At 43.7% G+C, this 22449-nt stretch overlaps 1 protein-coding gene across 1 annotated transcript in view; it reads right to left on the reverse strand.

The window, feature by feature from the left end:
* LOC144791846 (putative cation-transporting ATPase 13A4) overlaps positions 1-22449 on the reverse strand; it is a 446251-nt gene that overhangs the window by 71953 nt on the left and 351849 nt on the right. The window contains exons 21-23 of the mRNA XM_078666631.1: positions 22216-22295; positions 9764-9806; positions 8180-8289 (exon numbers count right to left, since the gene is read on the reverse strand). Of these exons, the coding sequence (XP_078522757.1) occupies positions 8180-8289; positions 9764-9806; positions 22216-22295 (233 nt within the window). The remainder of the gene's footprint in view (positions 1-8179; positions 8290-9763; positions 9807-22215; positions 22296-22449) is intronic.

Genomic DNA, 22449 nt, shown 5'->3' on the forward strand with positions numbered 1-22449 from the left:
GTGGTGTACAGTGGAATGGCATACAGTGGAATAATGTAAAATGGTGTGTCGTAGATTGGCGTGGCGTCCACTGGTGTACCATACAGTGGAGTGGCGTACACTCGTGTGGTTCACAGTGGAGTTGCATATAATGGAATGTCATTGACTGAATTGGTGTACAGTAGAGTAGGGTAGAGTGAAATATTATACAGTGGAGTGGGGTAGAGTGGGCTACCTTGCAGGGGAGTGCCTTAAAAGAAATAGTGCATAGCGGAGTCGTGTGGTGTAGAGTGGAGTGGCATACAACGGAATAGCAAAAATATGAATGGTGTACAGTGTGCACCACCATAGAGTTGAATAGCGTACAGTGGAGTATCATACAGTTAAGTCGCGTACAATGTACTGGTATACACTGGAGTGGAGTACAATAGAGTAGGGTAGGGTAGAGTGAAATATCATGGAGTGGCTTAGATTGGAGTGGCATACAATGGAGTAGTGTAGGGTAGAGTGGCACAGAGTGGAGTAGTGTACAGTGGAATGTTGTAGGCTGGAGTGGCATACAGTGGAATAGCATAACGTAGAGTGGAATTGCATACAGTGGAATAGCGTACAGTAGACTAGTGTTCACTAAACTAGCATACAGTGGAGTAGTTTACAGTGGAGTGGCATACACTAGAGGGTGGTAGATTAGAATGTTGTACATTTGAGTGGCATAGAGTTTGTTGTGTACAGTGGAGTGGTGTGGAGTGAGGTACAGTGGAGTTGCACACAGTGTATTGGTGTACATTGGAGTGGGGTACTGTGGAGTGGAGTAGCATAGAGTCAAATAGTGTTGAGTTTAGTGGTAAATAGTGTAGTTGCATACAGTGGAATACAGTATCTTGGAGTGATAAAGTGGACTGGCATACATTGGAGCGGCAAAGGGTGGAACAGAATACATTGGAGCTTTTGAAGAGTGTAGTTACATAGAGTGTAGAGGCGTAAAGTAAAATAGCTTACAGTGGAGTGGTGAGGAGTGGATTGGTGCCGAATTAGGGGAGTGGTAGAGTAATAGAATACAGTGGAGTAGTGTAGAGTGCAGTGACACAGTGGAGTGTGGTACATTGCAGTGGCATACAGTAAAATAGATTAGAGTGGAGTAGTATACACTGGAGTGGCATAGACTGGCATAGAGTGGAGTGGCATAGAGTGGAATGAGGTAGAATTGAGTGGTATAGAGGGGAGAGTGATACAGTGGAATGGTGTACAAAGGAATAGTGTATAGCAGAGATGCATAGAGTGGAGTGGAGTAGAGTGGAATGGCATACAGTGGGATAAATAGTATAGAGGGGAGTGTCATACAGTGGAGTTGCGTATAGTGGAATAGTGTAGAGTGGAATTGTGTAAAGTGTAGTGGCGTAGACTACTGTCACACAGTGGAGTGACATACATTGAAATGTCATACAGTGTAGAGGTACACAGAGCAGTGGAAGAGTGAGGTGTGGTAGAATGGACAGTGGAGGAATTGGAAAGATTGGAGTGGCTTAAAGTTGAGTAGTATACAGTGGAATGGCGTACAGCAGAACAGAGTACACTAAAGGGGGCAGAGTGGAGTTGTGTATAGTAGAGTGGCGTAGAGTGGAACAGCATACTGTGGAGTGGCACTCAGTGGAGTGGAGTAGAGTGGAGTGCTGTAGAGTGGAATACATTGGAGTTGAGTGTCGCAGGGAGAAGCGCAGTAGAGTGTAGTGGGGTAGACTGTAGTGACATACCATGCAATAGCACACTGTGGAGTGGTATACAGTGGAATAGTGTAGAGTGTAGTGATGTAGAGAGGAGTGATATGCAGTGGCATATAGTGGAGTAGCATACAGTGGAGGGGCTTAGACTGAAGTGTCATAGAATTGAGTGGCGTAGTGAGTAATAACATACAGTGGAGTGGAGCAGAGTGAACAGGCATACAGTGAAGTGGCATTGACTGGAGTGGGGTAGAGTGGAGGGGTGTACAGTGGATCAATGTAGAGTGGTCTGGCATGGGGTACAGTGGAGTAGTATACAATTGAATAACATTGAGTTTATGATCCTACAGTGTAGTGACATACAGTGTAGTGGCATACAGTAGAGTAGCGTACAGTGGAGTATTGTACAGTGGAACAGCGCAGGGTATAGTAACGTAGATTGAAATGGTAAAGAGTTGAGAGGCATAGAGTGGAGTAGTGTAGTGTAATAGCGTATGGTAGTTTGTCAGAGTGAAGTGGCGAACACTGGACTAGCGTACAGTTAAGTGGTGTTCACTTAAGTGACACACAGTGGAGTGACATATAGTAAAATAGCGTAGAGTGCAGTGTCAGATTGGAGTTGCCTACAGTGGAATAGCATAACGCGGGGGTAGCGAAGAGTGGAGGGGCGTACAGTGGCCTGGCATAGAATGGAATGTAAAAGAACAGAGTGGCATAGAGTGTACTAGTGTACATTAGGGAGGTGTAGAGTGGAGTGGCATCCAGTGGATTAATGTAGAATGGAATGGCAAAAAGTGGAGTGTGGAAATTTAAACATATAGCTTGAAATTGTGTGAACGGATGTAGATGTAATATGTAAGCTATATACATAATTTATAAATTGTAAATGGTAATTTATTTTAGCATTTGGGAGTGGTATATATGGCGCTAAAGATATAGGTTTTAAGAAACGTAGGTATATATTGTGCCGCGGTAAACCAAGGTAAGTTTGTGGTATACTGCAATGCATGTGAATGAGAAGTTAGCATGTGATTGGCTAAAGGATGTGTTTGCTAAAGGCCTGCCATGTAGTGTTTGGGAAAGTCTGTCTGTGTTTCGTTGCATTCTGGGCTATGGTCTTAGATATAGGTAAGCTGTAGTTTTTGTTATTATTAAATAATGATTACCACTTTATTAAAGGGAGAACTGAACATTTGTTTTTTTTATTTAAGTCACGCAGTAATTTGTAGGTATTAACGGGATTCTGCGTAGACTGCTTTATACATATTTAATTATATTAAAATAGAAAATGTACTGTAGCACACTATATTGTAAAATATAATGTTTTACACTGTATTTTTCACTCCATACATTTAACAAAAAACATAGGGGTATATTTACAAGGACTTTACACCGCTGGGCATCAATTTTTTGATGTTATGGCAGCTATTTTTTTATTGCCTGATTTTCAAGTTGCCTCTAACTACAGTTAGCAGCACTTTTCCGGTGAAAACATGAATTTTAAAGTTCGACACTTCTGTTAGCAAGAGTTAATGAAAATGAGATGCAAGGTGGGCGTTCCTGTGAAAAAGCTGCCGCTAAACCCACTTTTTGATATTTACACAGATTTCCTTGTATGGTGCAAAACCCAAAAAACTGCCTCTAAGTTCAGTTGGAGGCAGATTTTTAAGACCAGAAAATAGCTGGAAAATAGCTGGTCTTAGGATTGTCTTTCAATAGCAAACACTATTTTGTATTGCCAATAACTTTGGCACCGTATGACAAATCTCGATGAAACTTTCCAAAAAGAGCTCTGTTATAACTAGTTTTGGACATGGAAAGTTTTAGGGTGATCCATTAAGCAGGATCTGCTCAACTCCTCCCCCTAAATCATACCCATACCGATCCCCCCGGCCTTGGCCCAACTGGGAAATTTTAAATAAAAAAGGGAGGGTGCTTGCATTTTTTAAAAATGTTACCACATGTTTTACCACGTGTTCGTTGTAGTACCTGCACTGTGTAGTTCTGGCTGCATTGTAAACGCTGTTTCTCGTATAGACTGAAGTGGGTAAGCTACCAGGAGTAGGTGGCCAGATAGAATGGGCATGGGAAGCAACTGGGCAAGTTTCTGGCCTGGCTGCCGAACAAAAGCAATTACGTCACCCTCTGGCAATAATCTTCATACACACAAATGGAAATAAATTAGGCCTTTACTGACTACTATGTGAACTTACACTCAGCCACTGTGGAGTAGGAGAAATATGAAATGATGTGATACATGAACAGCATAGAAATACCATCTTTGTCTGGAGAACATAGATTGTCACTAGATGACCCCTGGTCTGTGTAAGAAGTAGCCTTGCAATTTGATCAATTGGCCAGGGTAAACATGGCTGGTGTAGATGACCTGCCACCAGAATTCCTTTCTACATATAAAGGTCTGTTAGCCCCTAAATTGCAGAATCTGAAAAAACATGCCTTTTGAGGGGGATCTCTTCCCGCGGTCACTTGTGTGGCCACTATAGTACCCCTACCTCAGGCAGGGAAAGACCCACTGAATGCTACTTTGTGTAGGCTACTTTAGTCACTGAACACAGTCTTTAAAAAGTTAGGGAAGCTGCTGGAGAGAAAACTGATACCATGCGTGGGTGAACTGGTATGCCCAGACCAAAACCCATTTATCCCTGGATGCAACACTCATTTTAACCTCAGCAGCTCTTCATAATGCTGGATAGGGTGCCAAGGACTTTCCCACTCTCTGTTGTGGCTTCCCTAGAAAGCCTTCGATACACTGGGATTGCAATTTTTATTTTCAGTGTCACAAAAACTAAGGTTTTGAAATAGATAAAACTATTGCATGTTAACCCAAAGGAACTTGTGCGAACTGGGCCGGTCGTCTCTCAGCCCTGGAGGATTCCACGTGGGATGGGTCAGGGGTGCCGCTTTCAACACTCCTCTTTGCTCTCGCAATGGAGCCCATTGCCTTCGTTCTCTATCACAGCACTGCCAATTGGGGTACTAGATTATTGGCAAACCTATGTATGGTCTATGTGTATGGTAACAATGCCCTATTATATCTAAGGGGACCCCCGTGATAGTCTGCCAGGTCTTATGAGGATCCTAAAAGCATCCACATCACACTCAGGTTTGAAGGTAAATTGGTGGAAATCCATCTTATTTCCAGTTTTTCTAGTGACTGACGTATCAATTCCTTAATATGCCCACTCCTGATTAAGTGTCCACCTGATACCTTCAGATACCTGGGTATGCAGGTGTTCCACACTAATGAAAACCTAATATTTAGATATGTTGGCTTAGCATTCAATTGAGTTAAGGCGTCTCTCCCTTTTTATTCAAGGCTTGACCCTCCCACCAACTAGGCATGTGGCAATAGTCAAGAATATTATCCTATTGAGACTTCTGTACCACTTCGTAGTCATCCTAATGATGGTGACTAAATAATGCTTCACAGAATTAAACTCTATTCTCACAAAACCTATATGAGCATCCCCGAGGACATGGCTGGAGCTAACAAAGCTGATGAGACTCTAAGTGATGGAGATATGAGGGTTCTCAATATGGAAGTATTCTATTGTACAGCCCATATGTTAAGGCCTATGCAATGGGTCGCAATCCGGGGAGACCAAGGCCACGCAGATCCGTCATGACTGTGGAGATGCAGGAGCTGTTGGAATATTGTTGGAAACCAAGAAGAGACTGTTGAGGTACACAAAGCTTGTCTGGGTTGAATAGTATTGCTGGGAAAATATGTCAGTAGGGTTGGCAAAGTATCATTGTATACAACTGAGATACTACTATGGAGTCAGTAGAGATTTAAAGAACTCACACACACATGTGTTTCGGGTTCACGGGGGACCCGGCCTGATAATTGGGGTTGGAATGTTCTTACTGGAGCAGGGTCAATACTTATTTGCATATGGCAGCATCCAAACTGAGGTGGCATGATGAGAAAAATAATGATAGACTACTCGGATTCTGCCAGAGTAATTACCCAGTGGCTGAGATCATTTCAAGCATTCCAACTTTTTGTATACTTCAGGAGGACACGGAACCAGCTTGCTCTAAAGTCTTCAATGGAATACTAACTGGTGGGATCTTAATGGTTGTGGTGGCTACTTTGTGAGCATTCATGTCCCCCGCGTCCTTCACTGCCCTGACTGCATTGAAGCAGCGATGGGAGTTGTGCCAGGGGATGGGAATCACAGCCGTAGAGTGGCATAAGGTTTTGAGATACCCTAAGATTGTAACAAGAAACCCTAGTTTCACATGTATACCCAAACACATGACCTATTTCAAGCACATTTACACCCTAAGAGAGTGAAAGTCCATGGGATCACCAGGTCTGTCTCTGCCCAGGGGGTCAACTGAGTTGACTAACACACGGTGTAGGAGCGCCCCCAAATCCAATCCTATTGAGCTTCTGTCACCAAAATATCAGCGGAAATATCTTGGAAGGTGGGACCCATGAACCCCTTGGTTTGTCTGTTAGGACTGAGACAACAAACCAAAAAAACAGTAATCATGTGTTCATTCATAGATTTGCCTTTGGTCTCAGCCAAGAGGAATATATTTATAGGATGTAAGGCAGAGTAGCTCCTAGATGGGCATCCTGGCTACACAAGGTGAAGAAATGGTTGATGGCAGACTTAAGTGCAGTATGAGGGGTTGTGAGACAGGGAGGTAGGGGTGAATTGGTAAACAGATGCGAATGCTTTTTTTACCACTATCGAAGTCAAGAATGATGACCTACGTCTGTGGGGGGATGAACTGCATTGACGACACCCATATTGACTACATTTTGTACAGCTGGTAGAAGGGTGTGCTAAACGATACAATGGATGCACATTGTAAACCAAATATGTGTACACGGGTCTTCCAATGAAAGACCCTGCTATGTACATGTTGGTGGGTGCCATTACATGGACTGGTTGAAGGTGAAGAAGGAGTGTATTCCCTTTCAGCAATAAGTCTGAATAGCATTCATTTTTTGTTTGACAATTCCTTTTATTTTTAAGGTGAGTCATCGCATATTGTAAAGGTAAGGTTTACCATTGGATATGTAATATACCGTTTATCAACAGCCAACATGTGTTTCGCCCCCTTGGGCTGATATGCCTGGGGCTTTCTCAAGGCATGAAGGAAACAATAGCAAATCCCTTGACATCTTCATTTGAAGAACATTTTCAATAGTGTATATATCTCCTCAACCCTGCAGTTCTGTGCTCCCTCCGGGTTACTTTCTTAGACTTTCTGAAATTTTTGTTGCAATTCAAGTCCCTACTAAAGCCCCGATTGTGCAGGAAAAACAGAAAATAAGCACATAATATCATTTGGTTCCTGTCACAGCAAAAGAAATAATAAAAACCAAAAATATCCAGAAGGGTGAAGACAAGAAGCAGACCTGGCAGTTCCCTGCTTCAAGAGTAGGAGAAAAGACAGAGCACCTCCAAAAACGAGGGGTTCCAGGAGGGGTTGAGCTGTCTGGGCAGGGGTCAGGGGACTCAGATGACAGATGCATGACGCATCCCTGGTGGAAATGCGGCGCATTGCTGGAGTTGCGTCGCAAGGGTGACGCAGCTCCAGCAAGGCTTGGGGGTGCCCTATCTTTATCATGCTGCGTCAATCCTTACGCCTACTTTAAGCAGGCGCAGGGTTTTGACGCAGCATGGCCTTAAAAGTGACTGAGTGAAATCTTGTAGATTTCACTCAGCCACTGTTAGGAGGCGTTCCTTCATGGGAACGCCCCCCCCCCCTGCACCAGAATGCCTACATGTGGGGCAGGGCTTTACAACGTTACGCATCCCCCAGATGCGTTACCTTGTAAATACCCCGCAGCATGGCGCTGGCTTTGCGCCGTCGCTGCTTCACAAAAGTGACGCAATGGCGGCGTAAAAGAGGCGCAAGGGGCTTGTAAATCTGCCCCTTAAAATGGAAGTAGGACCCAAGGCAGAGGGAGGCGGTAGAGGGAAGAGGCCGAGAATGAGACAGGTCAAAAGGCAGAGTGGGGCCCACTACATGGATAGGTACCTCGCTGCCTCACGATGCAGTCACTATGAACGAGTTTGAGCTCGAGACACGGCTGTCTTTGGCATGTCATCTGGGCAGAGATTACAGGTTTTTTCATCACTGTAGTAGTACTTGTTACATGGCTTTTGAAGCTCTGGACATAAAGTTACTATATCAATTATTAGATGCTATAATATTGTGATTTACATAACATACAACCAAGATGTAATATTGGCAACATTTTGAAAACAAATAGAGAGAAATTTAAAAAACATTGCGGAGAGTAAATCTGATCTAACATTTAAATTGTATATTTCTGTGTTAAAAGTGATTATGTTAATTCATTTTACACTTATAATTTTACATTAAAATAATTATTGTGATTTCTTTAACTAATTCATAACAGTTATTAATTTTCCTGATAGTGTGTATTAAGGTGGCTTCCACTTACTAACAATATGCAGTATAGGACTTACTTGATGACTTCAGAAACACATTTAATGTTTGGGGTTCGCGATGTGAAGGGCGAAGCCATTGACGCTTCTTGCTCCGAAAGTGAGATACCAACATGAGCTGTTTTTAGTGCCTGCCAAACAAAAGCTTGTGTAAAGGTTCATGGTCCTGGAGGAAGCTTGTGAATATCATATAGTGTTTACATGTGAAATGCAGCAGCACTGCAATGTAATACATTTCTGAGACCCCCAAACAGCAACTGGCAAAACAGAATTAAGGCACTCCACCGCCTGAAAGAGAACCTTCTTCCTATCTAAAAGTGTGAAGAGCCTCTTACAAACAGGATGTCTGCCGGTTCATCTGATAAATAAATGTACTGGTGTTGTTTGACAAATGCTGGTTGTGCTTCTCCTGACACCATTTGTAGCCACACAAGGACTTTATAGAGTAGTAAAGGCAAAAGGAAGGTGCACTACATAGACAATCAAGTGAAAAGTAAATTCTTTGGAGGTTCTTCTTTTTATTAGATAACAACAGCGGCACACAGCCAACGCGTGTCGTTCCCCAGTGCCACAGGAACTTCGTCAGGGCTAGTTGAAGAGTGTGAGGAATTCTTGTAGTCGAACCAGAGGTAGGAGTCCGTATTTAAGTCGAAGAGGTAGTCATGTAAAAAGCACATTCATCATCCTGGAAGTGTATATCTAATAGTGAAACAGTCGTCCTATCGGTGCATGTATGGGAACGTGATATATCCAAGCATGGTAATGTCATGCTTAGTAAGGTAATTCCTAGCCGGTCCTAATTGGGATTAGGCAACAGTAGGTATAAATAATAGTACAGCTCCGCGTAGAAAAGGACTCCTTCTCAGATGCCCCACAGATCAATCACACGGCAAAGGCTCCCAATAGGGTCAACATACAGTTTTCTATGATATAGCCAGTCAGAGCTTCCATAATAGGAAGTTGACGTGTATTGTAGCCCAGATTTCCAATGCAGAACGTGAATGTGCTTTTTACATGACTACCTCTTCGACTTAAATATGGACTCTTACCTCTGGTTCGACTACAAGAAGTCCTCACACTCTTCAACTAGCCCTGACGAAGTTCCGGTGGCACTGTGGAACAACACGCATTGGCTGTGTGCGGCTGTTGTTATCTGATAAAAAGAAGAACCTTCAAAGAATTTACTTCTCTCTTGATTGTATATGTAGTGCACCTTCCTTTTGCCTTTAATTCTTATTGTTTAATAGACACCTTTTAGCAGCAGGTGCCGGAAGTTGTTGCACTCTAAGTAATATTTGGAAACTAAGTGAGTGGTTGTGCTTTACCTTGGTCTGCTGCTGTGCTCTTTCGCTTTACTTTATAGAGTTGTGGCTTCAACCAATCAAGGGCAAGAAGGATTTGGAGCCTAATCAGAGATGGTTATAAGGTGGAATCAGTGTTAAACACTCACAAGTTGATAAAAAATGTATTCCTGGATAATAGCATAGGGACTATTTTAATGACCCAGATGCTTCTCCCACTCATGCATCCAGGACATGCAGCCTCACCAGTAAACTTCACTTGTCACTTGGGAGCATGGAACGGTAAAGTGCTTCCTATACTCACCCCACAGTCGTTGGCACCATCTCCACACATTCCCACATAGTAACTGGAAAACAAAAGATAGAGCAAGTAAAGGCTGAAGTTCAACTCTTGATTTTTTACCAAAACACTCATTGTGAACAACAAATCATTTTAGTTCACTCTCATTCCCATGCTCCTAATTGTCCACACGTAATGCAGCTCAGTAATAGGTTGGGACAAGCAACCATGATCTTTGTAACTCTACTTTATCAAAAGGATAATACAAAGTCAAGGAGACCTCACAAGTATCTGTGTCAGCCCATAGCAAACCTGACATTCGGAAAATAATCATGCTTTAACACCTGCGATGGGGCATCTGCATATCTATCTAAATGTGGTTCATCTCTTTTAAACAGTACACCAGCAGGCCTTCCCCCTGTAACCTCAGAGACCCCATTTGCAAGGCTGTAGTATATATCTCTTATAAACTTTAATCGTTTCATGAGCTTGTAAAATGCACAAAATTCTGCAGCTAAACTGCAAATGACACAAGTTGTGGGTGATAATCATTCTTGTAATGGAATCTGAGAAGACTGTCTTTTCCTGTATGAGGCTGAAAGGGAGCAGCACAGCGACAGTGGAGTAAGAAAACTTGAAGGGAAACCCCTGCAAAGTACATGGAGTCCCCCAGCCCCCAAACCGAAGCCAGAGCTCCTGGGTCAGGAGCCCACTGCCCGTGCGCAGTCCCGAAGGGGGGCTCCTGGTGTTCGGGCCCCCCTGGCCTACGGGGGCTGCAGACCTATGTTACGCCACTGCCCAGTAGCAGCATTCAAGAAAGTTGCCACCTAAATTTGAACTTCTTCAGTTACCAACTGGATCTGCCTTACTCGATGCAGGGCCACTTTTGATGTATGAGTTAATGTTGAATAAAATATGTTTTTGGATGCTAAATTATTCTCTGCAGATCTGTATTTTCATATCAATTTTGCCTTACAGACTATACATTAGTACGTCCATTCCTCCAACATTATTTGGGTAATTACCTCTCCTCCGTCAACTGGTCATGTCCAGTTCCTTGAAACGGTCTCCTTTGTACACACCAGTGAGTTACAGAAGATCATTTTCATTTGATTTCATTTACAGGGGTTAGCAGCATTTGCCTTCTGTATATTAAACTGCTATTGAGTGATTTTTTAACATTTATATTGGGCCAAAGATCTTTGTAAATGTTAATGTGGTGTCTAAATCCCTTAAAACACTGGCGAAGCATGGTGTTACGCCAAAATTAGTAACGCCGTGCTCCATCAGTTTCAAAATGCAGGGATGCACCATATTTACAAGAAGGCTGCACACCCTTGCATTTGACCTGGTGCTGGCGCTAAAGAAGCTGTCTACCATTTCGCAGGGATAATTGTGTTTGTGCAGGAAGGGACACCTTCCAGCCCATAAACAATCTGTACAGGTGATTTGGTGTTTCTATGTGTGCTGCAGAAGACGGGGAGAAATTACACATTTCTCCTCGTATCGCCTGCTTAAGACCAGATACTCACTGGCGATAATTTAGCTCTGCCCCATACCTTCTAAATATGGGGCAGCATCAAAAAGCATTGAGTGTTGTGGTAGAACGCCTATTGCAACATCCATTGCACGCCCCTTTAACGCTAAGTGCTGCGTGAATAGGGACATTATTTTCAAGGTGACGTCGGAAAAAGTGACGTTCTGGTGATGTCTACTCCTTGTAGATATGCCCTAAAATGTGAAGAAATTAAATAAATAAAACAGCAAAAAATTCATATTCCTGTGATGAGAAGGGTCTCACAGATAAAAGAGTCTATCACCGTTGTAAATTGGCCATCAGGGAAAAAGTTACAGATTAAAGCGTTTTGGTTGTATGACTAAACCACTACCACTTTTACAACTAATGCCTTAACCACGAAGTCTAAACCACTACCAAAGTTAAACCACTACCTTCTTTACCACGACTTACTAAACCACGAAAAATAATCAATTTCCATATTACCTGAATCTACCACTACGTTCTCTTAAACCCATTTTTGAAAGACAGTTCAAAAATGTAATTATATTAAAGAAGTCTATTTTTTTAAACATTTGTATGTTTCAGTCTTAAAAATCTTTTTTTTACATATACTTATTAACTTTCAAAATGACACTATTGTACACTAATAATCCTTAAAATATTAAGCCATCTTTTTTTTATTTCGACTAGAATGCTGACTAAATTTAATTAAAATAACACAAAGTGCACTATTTTTAACTATAGTTAAAAAGCAAGTTCTTTCCGAAAATATTTTTTTTCAAAATTAATTTTTGATAATTTTTTTCATTTTTATAATGATTACACTTAATTAAAACATTTAATAAATCGGCCATTCTCCATTTTGTCACCTTTTCAAATGTGACAAACAGTCGCATTTTGCACAGATCGAGATCATCTTTGACTAACAAACTAACAGTGCCATCTACGGGCCTAACACAGTAATCTATACTACTATTATAAATAGAGAACACAAACCTTTGAGCCAGGTAAACTAGAAAAAGTAATGCACCAATCACTACACACAATACACCATTTGAAAGGGGAGATGTAGCAGAAGGACATAGGCTAGAGATGAAAAACAATATACATTTAAAAAAGCAAAAACGCTAAAAGTGGAAAAGTAGTCCCTTGGGGGCGTGGTCAAGTGAAAGAACGTGGCCGTGGGCGTCTCAAAGAACAAATGTGGCCGTAAAAGCAATGCCAAATGCTAATAACAAACAGCATCCAAGGTAAAGAACAACACAGATACATATGCCCAGACAGCGTCCAAGATAAAGAACAACACAGATACATATGCCCAGATATAGCAGAACTGCACTTAATATGCAGACATAGAGCGGAAACGTAATTTAGGACGCACATTTAAAAAAAAAAAAAAAAAAAACAGAAATAGCATTTAGGACGCACATTTCGAAACAAAAAACATACAGAAGAATTGGCCTTAAAACTCACGAGGTGCGCGAAAACTCACGACGTGCGCGCTATAACAATAAGAAATATACACAAATTGCAAGGAGTTACCCAGATAACATTCAACAGCCGGCGTGACTTGCATCTACGCGGGCGTGACTTGCATCTACGATGACTGTCTTCCATTGACACGCAAAAGACGTCACACAGGGGGCAGGATTAAACGGACAGAACACCAATTGCAAGGCTAATAAAGAAATAAACAGACGACTTCGGCAAAAACACATCACAAGTCTTCAACCATTGGACAACAACGTCATAGGGGGGTAAACAGGAACAAACGAAGGCGCTTTTATTCACGGACAAACGCGAACTGGGGCGAAATCTACAGACTATCCTCAAAGAAGAAAATAATACTTACAAACGTTGATTGGAAGTATGCATCCAATGGAAGGGAAAGCGCCACAGTTCCTACAAATATATTTCCTATCTGAACAACAACAAATAGACGCACGCTCACACATGGTGCCAAATTTGAACACAGACCTTATACAACTACTACAAGACACATTGCACCATCATAACACATACATTCGTTCACTAAAGTACAACTATGAAATGAATTCACAAGAGGACGATTTGCGCATTATTATACGCGCTCATAAACGGCCAACAAATACACATGCAGGAAGATATAATGCACCAACTACCGATGAAGTTGCAGTTCTTTTAGTCAATGAGGACAAGGGACCACGCGACATTGTATTACATACCCGAGAGGGAGTACTACGCAAAGTATCTGAATTACATAGATCCTATGATCCTTTACAATACCCCGTCCTATTCCCTAAAGGTGAAGATGGTTATTGTCTCAATATACCACAAAGAAACTCTGCAACAAACAAAACTGTTACATGCATGCAGTACTATGCCTATACTCTTACGGTTAGAAATACAACTTTCAATACCTTGCATTGGTTCCGCAATCTCTTCAATCAATACATTGTAGATATGATGGTCAAAATGATCACAGAAAGACTCGACTTTATCAGGCACAATCAAAAACAACTACGTGTAGACAACTACGTCAATTTAAAAGATGCTGTCAATCAAGATCACAACGTACAAGCTTAAGACATTGGACTACCTTCACTGGATCACCAAGGTACATGCACGAAAAAACACAAGATGCTATGACATACGTCAGGCACTACGGCAGACCAGACTTATTCATTACTTTCACATGCAATCCAGACTGGCAAGAAATTAAAGATCAATTGTTCCCAAAACAAAAAACATGCGATAGACATGACATAGTTGCACGGTTCTTCAATTTAAAAGTTAAAACACTAATGAAACTATTAACACAACAGGGTATCTTTGGATCTGCTAAAGCTTACGTATTTACTATTGAATGGCAAAAGAGAGGACTACCTCATGTACACATACTATTGTGGCTTGAACCAAAAATGAATGCCGATGAAGTTGATCTCATTATCTCCGCAGAGCTGCCTGATCCTATTAACGATCCAAAACTATTTCTTATTGTCGAGAAAAACATGATACATGGTCCTTGTGGTGAACACAACATTCTTTCACCGTGTATGAAAAACGGGATTTGCACCAAAAAATACCCACGCCCTCTCATTAATGAGACAGAAACTGGGATTAACGCCTACCCCATTTATCGTAGGAGGAACACCGAACATGGTGGACATACTGTCACAATGACGGTTAGAGGACAGGAAGTCACTGTCAATAATCAGTGGGTTGTTGCATATTCACCACTACTCTGTCGCACTTTTAATGCTCACATTAATATTGAATACTGCCAATCTGTTAAAGCTATCAAATATATTAACAAAGGCTCCGATCAAGCAACTGCTGCTATTGAAAACAAACACAATGAAATCTATACTACTATTATAAAGCGAGAACTGTGAACCTTTGAGGCGGGTAAACTCGGGAACCACAGCGCCAATCCACACACCCAATACATCATTGGAATTGTCAGGGTCTGCAGAGTGACATAGGCTATATACCACAAAAAAATATACGTTCCTTAAAAAATATACGTTCCAAAAAAAAGTAGACCCTTGGAAGTAGCGCCGGCCGTGTGCGTTAACGACGTGCGTGCTGACATCATCAGGAGCGCTTGGAGGAGCGGCTGACAGGAGCGGAGGACAGGAGCGGTGAACTTTGGCGGACTGGAGCGGGCAACAGCCTCATATTAGTAATGTGAAAGAAAGCATACAGTTCTATCTCCGTGCGTGTGAAAGAAAGCATGCAGTTCTATCTCCGGGCGCTTTTATTTCCTTGCAGTAAACTCAAAAGGTGTTTTTATCATTTTACTTGATGCATTTCGCTCGGTTTGTGAACCCTGGCTACAGCTGAGCTACTCTTGGTAGGGCACGTCCGTCGAGATCAGCTTGCGTGCGTACGCCTGGTGCCCATTAGCAAAGAGGTCCCTCTCTTTCCACGTGCTGACAAGCCCTGGTCCGCGGACAAATACCGTTGTGTTACCAAAACAGTATGACCCGTGCAGAAAAGATCAACATTTTGGGAAACTCGCGTGTGTGCGAGGCAGAGGTGCTGCAATGCTTGGGAGAGCCCGTCTGTTGTATGAGCTTGATTGCTGCATTTTCACTTCAGGGTGACATCCTTCCTCCAGAGATGCTGATGTCCATTTCACTCCATAAAGACTTCCGATCTTAAGTATCAACCGGGAGTGACTTCTGCAATACGTCAAATTGGTACTCAGACCGTTTTAAGACAATTGCTGCCACTTACAGCCCCGCTGGGAATTACTCTCCATGAACGCCAGCTCACTGTTTTTTTAATAACATGGTTCTTTGTGTCCAACCCACTCCTTCGATTAGCAGCATACTAGCATGTACCACTTAGTAACAAAAAAGAATAACATGTTTCTCCCTGCACATTTGCTGTACAATTTACAATGCTATTCCTGCCAATCAAACTGCGGGAGCCGTGTCCTGTTTGTGACTCAGATATTTCATTCTAAGCGGCGTGGGTGGCCATTTTCCTAACATACTTGTGGGAAATTAACGTGCACATATTTGGGGCGCTGTAAATGGGTGTAACATGTACCTTCAGGAGTGTAGAAACGAACCTTACTGTCGATGGTCTGTGGGGTGGGGCGGCGGGGTGTCAGGTGTCTTAATACATATACATCATTCTTTTTCTAACCAATAATCTCTCCCGAAAATAATTGCCATTTTCCGTATTGCTTTTCAATAGGAAAATGACCCAATGTCTGGATCTAGCAGTCATTCCCACTTTGGGTTCACTTTCACACAAACACCCCAATTGATCACAGGCATTTATCATAATTCAGCTGACTGTTTGTCAACAATGCCTGGAGGTACAAGAGATTATGGAGAGGTTACATTCAGGGAAAGATCAAACTCAAGGTAAAATCGATATTTACAATTATTCAGCTCTGCCCAAGCCACCCCCACCCCCACGCCCGTCCCAACCCTGCTCCTCAGGGTCTTCCTAGCCTCATGTTTAATGTAAGGCTGGTGAATGCTTATATAACACACACATCCACAATTAAAAGTAGAAGTAATAATCCCGTTTGGCCGCATACCAGTGGAATTCTAACCAAATTGGGAGTAGCCCCAGCTCACCCAACCTTGGTCCTCCATGAACAGGCAGGTGCCTCTGCTATTTAAGTGAATACATTAATGGTAATTAGAAGGCCAGCAGATGTAAAAAAAATAAAAATAAAACAAGGATTGCGAATTTCGCCTTTATCTATACTACTAATATTAAGCAATAACTTTGAACCTTTGAGGCGGGTAAACTCGGGAACCACAGCGCCAATCCACACACATGATACATCATTGTAATCGTCAGGGTGTGCAGATGGTCATAGGCTATATAAACTATAAAAATATGCGTTATTTAAAAAATGTACCTTAAAAAAAACAGTAGTCCCTTCGAAGTAGCGCCGGCCGCGACCTGCGTGCTGACGTCAGGAGCGCGGGGAGGAGCGGCGTCCAGGAGCGGCGGACATGGCGCGGGGGAGGAAAGGTGTCAAGCGACGGACAGGCGGTGAGGACCGGCGGACAGGCGGGAGGAGCGGTGACGAGCGGCGCGGAGCGGTGAACTGAGGAGCGCGGGGGAGGAGCGGCGGCTCAGGTAAGGCTCCGGGGGACCCTCGGACAATGTCGAGGCAGGCGGGGGTCGGGGCCGGCGGGGGACGGGGCGGGCGGGGTCACGGGCTGCTGGACAATGTTCGGGCAGGCGGGGTCCCGGGCTGCTGGACAATGTCAAGGCGGGTGGGGGTCGGGGAAGCCTGATTGCTCCCGGACAAGGTCGGGACGGGCTGCTAGTTTATATTAAAGACATATATATAAAGCCTGAGAACATTCCCAAAAACACTGTTCCCTCGATTTGCCTCCAAGCAGGAAGAAAGCTGGCTGCTTTCTCGCGCTCATTATTGTCCGCCAGCAAGGAAAGGGGTAGGCCTTAGCAAGCCTCCTTGGTTGCCGTTTCCAATGGTTAAAGAGGGGTGGGGGGCGGAGAAGAGTTATGTGCCACACAAAATTCCAGGACCAGGCACTCCCGTTTCCAAGGGTTGAGTGCGAAGAAAAATAACGTAAAAATGTTTTCCATAGAGATGCCAAGCATAGTTTTGCCTCCCTAATTAAAACGAAGAGAGGTGGGGTGGTTTAGGAGCGTCGGGGACAGCATAAAGAAGATTGACGTACCACGTTTTACAGAGAGATGCCAAGCATAATTTTGTCTCCCTAATTGGGTACAGCAGTCCGAGTCGTGGTTTAAGAATTCGTTGAAATGAAGAGTCGTGGTTTAGGACTTCGTTGTTCGGGATTCCTCGTTGTTCTGACTTCGTTGTTCAGGTAAGTCGTGATTTAAGTTCGTTGTTTAGGATATTTCCCATCTGAACATGTTACCTGTTTGCTGATTTTGAAATGTTGCCTGTAGATGGGACCTTAAAATGAAAGCCACGTAAGGAGTTAAACTTGGGGCTGCCTACCTTAATAGAAATGGGACACAATCTCCTTATCTGTCCTTACTTTTGTGTGTACACTTTTTTGCTTGCCTCTTTTCCTATTTCTATTTAGTCTACTTTTCAGAATTGTACCTAAATGAACCTATGGCTCTGAATTATTTAAAGGCAAAGATGGATTTTTTTTTAACTTAAAACAATCTTGTCTCTTTAAACACATTTTTGGGATTCCGCAAATGATCTCCCAGGTGCAGGTTCGCTTAGAATTTGGATCACTTCACCAACTTCCAATAAGGTCTGCAGCAATACTTAAACTGTGCTAGAAGCTGAGAGCAGCCCAAGAAGAATCCTTGGGCCTCATTTATGAGGCCTTGCGTGAGTTTTGCGATTCCGATGCGTCACTTTTTGTGACGCATCGGCGGCGTAAAACATGCCTCCTGATGCGCACTATTTACAAAGTGACGCATCTAAGCAGATGCGTCACTTTGTAAACCCCAGCGCTACATTATACCTGCGTCAGGTATAATGTATGCAGAGGGGGCGTTCACCCGAAAAAAGCCTCGTAATAGTGACGCAGTGAAATCTATGAGATTTCACTGCGTCACTTTTAGGACGCTGTTGCGTCAAAATCTTGCGCCTGCCTCACAGCAGGCGTAAGACTGACGCAAGCGTTTTCACATGGGGCTTTCCCCATGTGAAAGGAAGCATTGCTGGGGTTGCGTCACTTTTGTGACACACTCCAGCAATGCGTCACTTTTGCGCCTACAGATACGTCAGAAATACTGACGTATCTGTAACTCCTTGCGACATGATGCGTCATATTATAAATATGACGCATCAATCATGTCGCAGGGAGAGCGCAGTGAAAGGTGACGCATCGCTGTTTTCACGCAGCGATGCGTCACTTTTCATAAATGAGGCCCCTTGTTAGGTCTCTGCTGGACGGATATAAACAACCAGCCAAAAAGCAAGAAAGACTGGCCTACCACACTTGAGCAAGCTTTAACCACCCACAATACGCATGAAGTATTGGGCACAAACAACAGCTTCTTAGTATTCAAAGAAATGGTAAATACTGCTGCTAAACACAATGCTTGGCTACTGGACAAAGCAATGCTCCCAAAGAAGAAACATGGATACATGGTTTTAACCTCGTATGGGGCCCGGTCGCAGCAGCTGTATCTTACACATCACATATCCCCACCAATACAGCACTTACTGCTCTTGATTCAACTGGGAGCCTTCTGCTCAACAGATCAAATCTCAACGGGGAGACAATGTGGCCAACCAGTCTGTGTCGTCTCTGCGGACATGCGGAAGAGTCAGTCTTACATTTCTTGTGCATCTGCCCAGCCGTCAATACATGGAGACAGCACTTTTTAATTCCAGCCCTCCGTTCCCTTCAGATACGATCATGCCGACCCGCCGTAATAGTATTACTAAACAGCCAGTCGCTACAGCTACCATGCAGGACAACAACGTTTTTGCAACTTGTCAGCAAACTGTTACAGACAACATCAAACCCACATTGCTGATTTCAGACCCAAGTCTTGCGGCTGCCCTACCGTATACTGCAAAAGTGCAAACCCACAATCATTGAGCTTCACCCCGAAGGGAGAAACTGGGGTCATAACTGAACCTCTGAAGGTAAGGAGGGCAGCCCAAAGGACACTGAGTTTAGAGACAGCCAGGCCTAACACAAAACCATCCCTTAAAAAAACTGAAGCACTGACAGGATCACATGAATTTGAAATATACCCTTCCCCATGCACCACGAGTCACAGTTCTTCCAATGACAACTCTAACTCTTAAGGATGGAAGGCCTACGAGATGACTGAATGCAAGATCAACCTCTCGAGTGCCATGCTCCAATCCCGAGGTGCAGGAGAGAATACACATTGAGAAGAGGCACCCGCAGTGGAGACAGATGTATGGGAAGCCTCCAATTGGGACTCACTGCCAAACCCTGTAGAAGCGGAAACAAGGTCTCCTTAGCCCATCGAGATGATGAGAAAGACCTCCACCGGAACCACCTGAATTTTCCTGAGAACCCTGTAATCAAGGAAAATGGGGGGAAGGCTAACAAGTGACCCTGAGAACACAGAATGGAGAAAGTATCTATAGCCAAGTCTGACCTGGTGGTAACCAGGCTGCAGAAATAAGGGAGAAGGGCAGTCTCTTTTGAGGCAAAAAGATCTAGCCAGGGGAGGCCGAATCAGGAGAGAATCTCCTGATGAAGAAGGGGTGACAGGCTCATGTTCACAGACGAGGGAAACACTCTGCTCAGGGAATAGGCAGGCCCATTCTCCATCCCCGGAAGATAGACTGCTAAAGAGCCTCGAAGCTGGACTACCTGCCCTGAGACTTGGAATCACCCAGAACTGCCCCCCACCCTGCACCGGTCATCAAGAACACCGAGGGAGGAGGATCGAGATTGAAACCCCTAGAGAGATTGTCAGGGAACAACTACCACTAGAGGGACTCTAAGTATTTAAGGGTGGGGGTGACAGGAATTAGAGCATTGCATTCTTCAGAAGCTGGATCCCAGGGGTGAAGAAGGTGATGCATGAGGGGGTACAAATGGAGACTGGCTCACCGGAGGACTGGCATAGTGGAGGCCATCTCCCCCCGACTCTGATGCCAGAGGCGGGCAGAAACATGAGGTTGGGACAGAGCCCAAGAGAGATGTTGGAACAGAGTCAATTGTCTCTTGAGAGAAAGGAACGCCATCGCCAGATCTATCCTGAATAGGACTCTGATGAACTTCAGGGACTGAGAGTGCTGTAGAGAGGACTTTTTGTGGATGATGAGAAAACAAAACGACAGACATGATGGCAGACCTGTATCACCTCCCCTGTTGCCTTAGAAAAAGAAGGGGAGACAATTAGCCAGTCATCCTGGCAAGGATAGACTTGTATACCTTGAAAATAAATGAAGAATATCTACCAGGGTGCCCAAGAGTTTTGTAAAAACTCTTGGTGCCAATCAAAGGCCGAAAGGATGCACCAGGAATTGGTAGTGCTTCCTGCCCACTGCAAAGCGAAGAAACTTCAGATCCACCAGATGGATTGAAAAGTGCAGGTAGGTGTCCGTTAGGTCTAGGGATTAATCCTGGGCGGGTAACTCTGCTCCTCCAGTGGAGTTTGCAGAGATTTGCCTACTCCACGCTCCGTGGGGAACACAGAGGTAGGCAAAACTCCCCCTCTGTAGCGCAGTGGAGTTAGCTGCTCCCACCCCCTCCCAAATGCTATATAAAAAATATAAATAAGGCACTTACCTGCATGCCCGGCATGTCTGCAGCCTCCTGTGCCTCGCCGCTCCACTTCCTGCTCCTCTCGCATCCTCAAAGTCCTTCTTAAAAAAAATACTATGTTGTACATATTGCCTTACAATGTAGTGTTTTTTTTTAAGAAGGACGTCGAGGACGCAAGTGGAGCAGGAAGGAGAGCAGCAAGACAAAGGAGGTGGCAGGAAAACATGCCTTAGTTAAACTTTTTCAAAGCATTTGCGAGCGGGGAGGGAGCGGAGCTCCACGGAAATGTTTGCAAACTCCGTGGAGCTAAGCGTAGAGGCACTATGCCAGGTCTGCCCAGGGCTACTAGGGATGTCAGGAAGCTTCCCCGATGAACCAACTGAAAGACTGACTGTGAGGTCACCATCTTGAAGTGTTTGTGTTGAATGTGCATATTCACAACCTTACGATCCAAGACTAAACGGTAGTTGCTGGAGGATTACGGTACAAGAAACAGGATGGGGTATTAACCCAGACCCCTTTTCTGGGGAAGGACCTCAATTATTGCTGCCTTCTCTAAAAGAAGCCAATACCTTCCAGCACTGCTGTTAGGTTCACTGGATTCCAGGGCAGAGTAGTCCCCTTGAAGACCTGAGCTGGATGAAAAGCTGCTGCTGTTGAACACAAATTGTCAAAGGAGATATCTGACAAGTAGAGTACTTGGTGCTCCATCAAAACCAGCAGAGGTGTTGTGTGCAATCCTTTACTCATCTGCTTCGACAGATCCTGAAACTCTTTCAAAAGGGATTTCACCATGTAAGCAGTATTGGCCGTTGCCGTGATAGAGAAATTGGAAACAAAATATGACCTCTTCCCCACCCCCTCCACTTTCTTATCTACAGGTTCGGAGGAAAGTGTGTCATTTGAAAGTACCATGCCTTGTAAAGAAAGGCCGGCCATCAGGTTATCTACCTTCAAGAGCAGCGGCAGGGAACTGTGGTTGAGAGGCAGGGGTAGAGGGAGGGGAAGAGAAAATAAAAAAAAATACCACTTACCTTTTCACCGGCCGCTGCCTCTCCTCCTTCTTGTTATGCTTCCTTCTTGCTGCAGTCCCAGAAGCAGCAAGCACCCAGCTCTCAGGCTTCCCTGAACCAATCACAACACTTCTAGGTAAAACTGAACTCCTTGTAACTCACAGCAGTCATTGTACGGTGTCCATCTGTACTACCAGTGTGTGTCCCTGGTCAAGGTGTACTACTCAGCATCATGCTTCATGCATTTTTGAATAGGTTACTTACTCTAATTTAATCAGTTCATCAACCAAACTTGCTTTCTGTCTAGGAGACATCCTGGCAAAGATTACTCCGTTCAGCAGAAACTGAAAGAAAGAGAAACAGGGGTACACGTTACTCTGTGCAATACAACAGGATCTCAGTGTTTCGATTTATTATAATATTTATCACTGATAAAGGATCATCTGTATTTTCTCATAACCCCTATAATAAAAATCTAACTCCTCAATTATACTCAGT

This window comes from Lissotriton helveticus, chromosome 11 (genome assembly GCF_964261635.1).
Source record: "Lissotriton helveticus chromosome 11, aLisHel1.1, whole genome shotgun sequence".
NCBI lineage: Eukaryota > Metazoa > Chordata > Amphibia > Caudata > Salamandridae > Lissotriton > Lissotriton helveticus.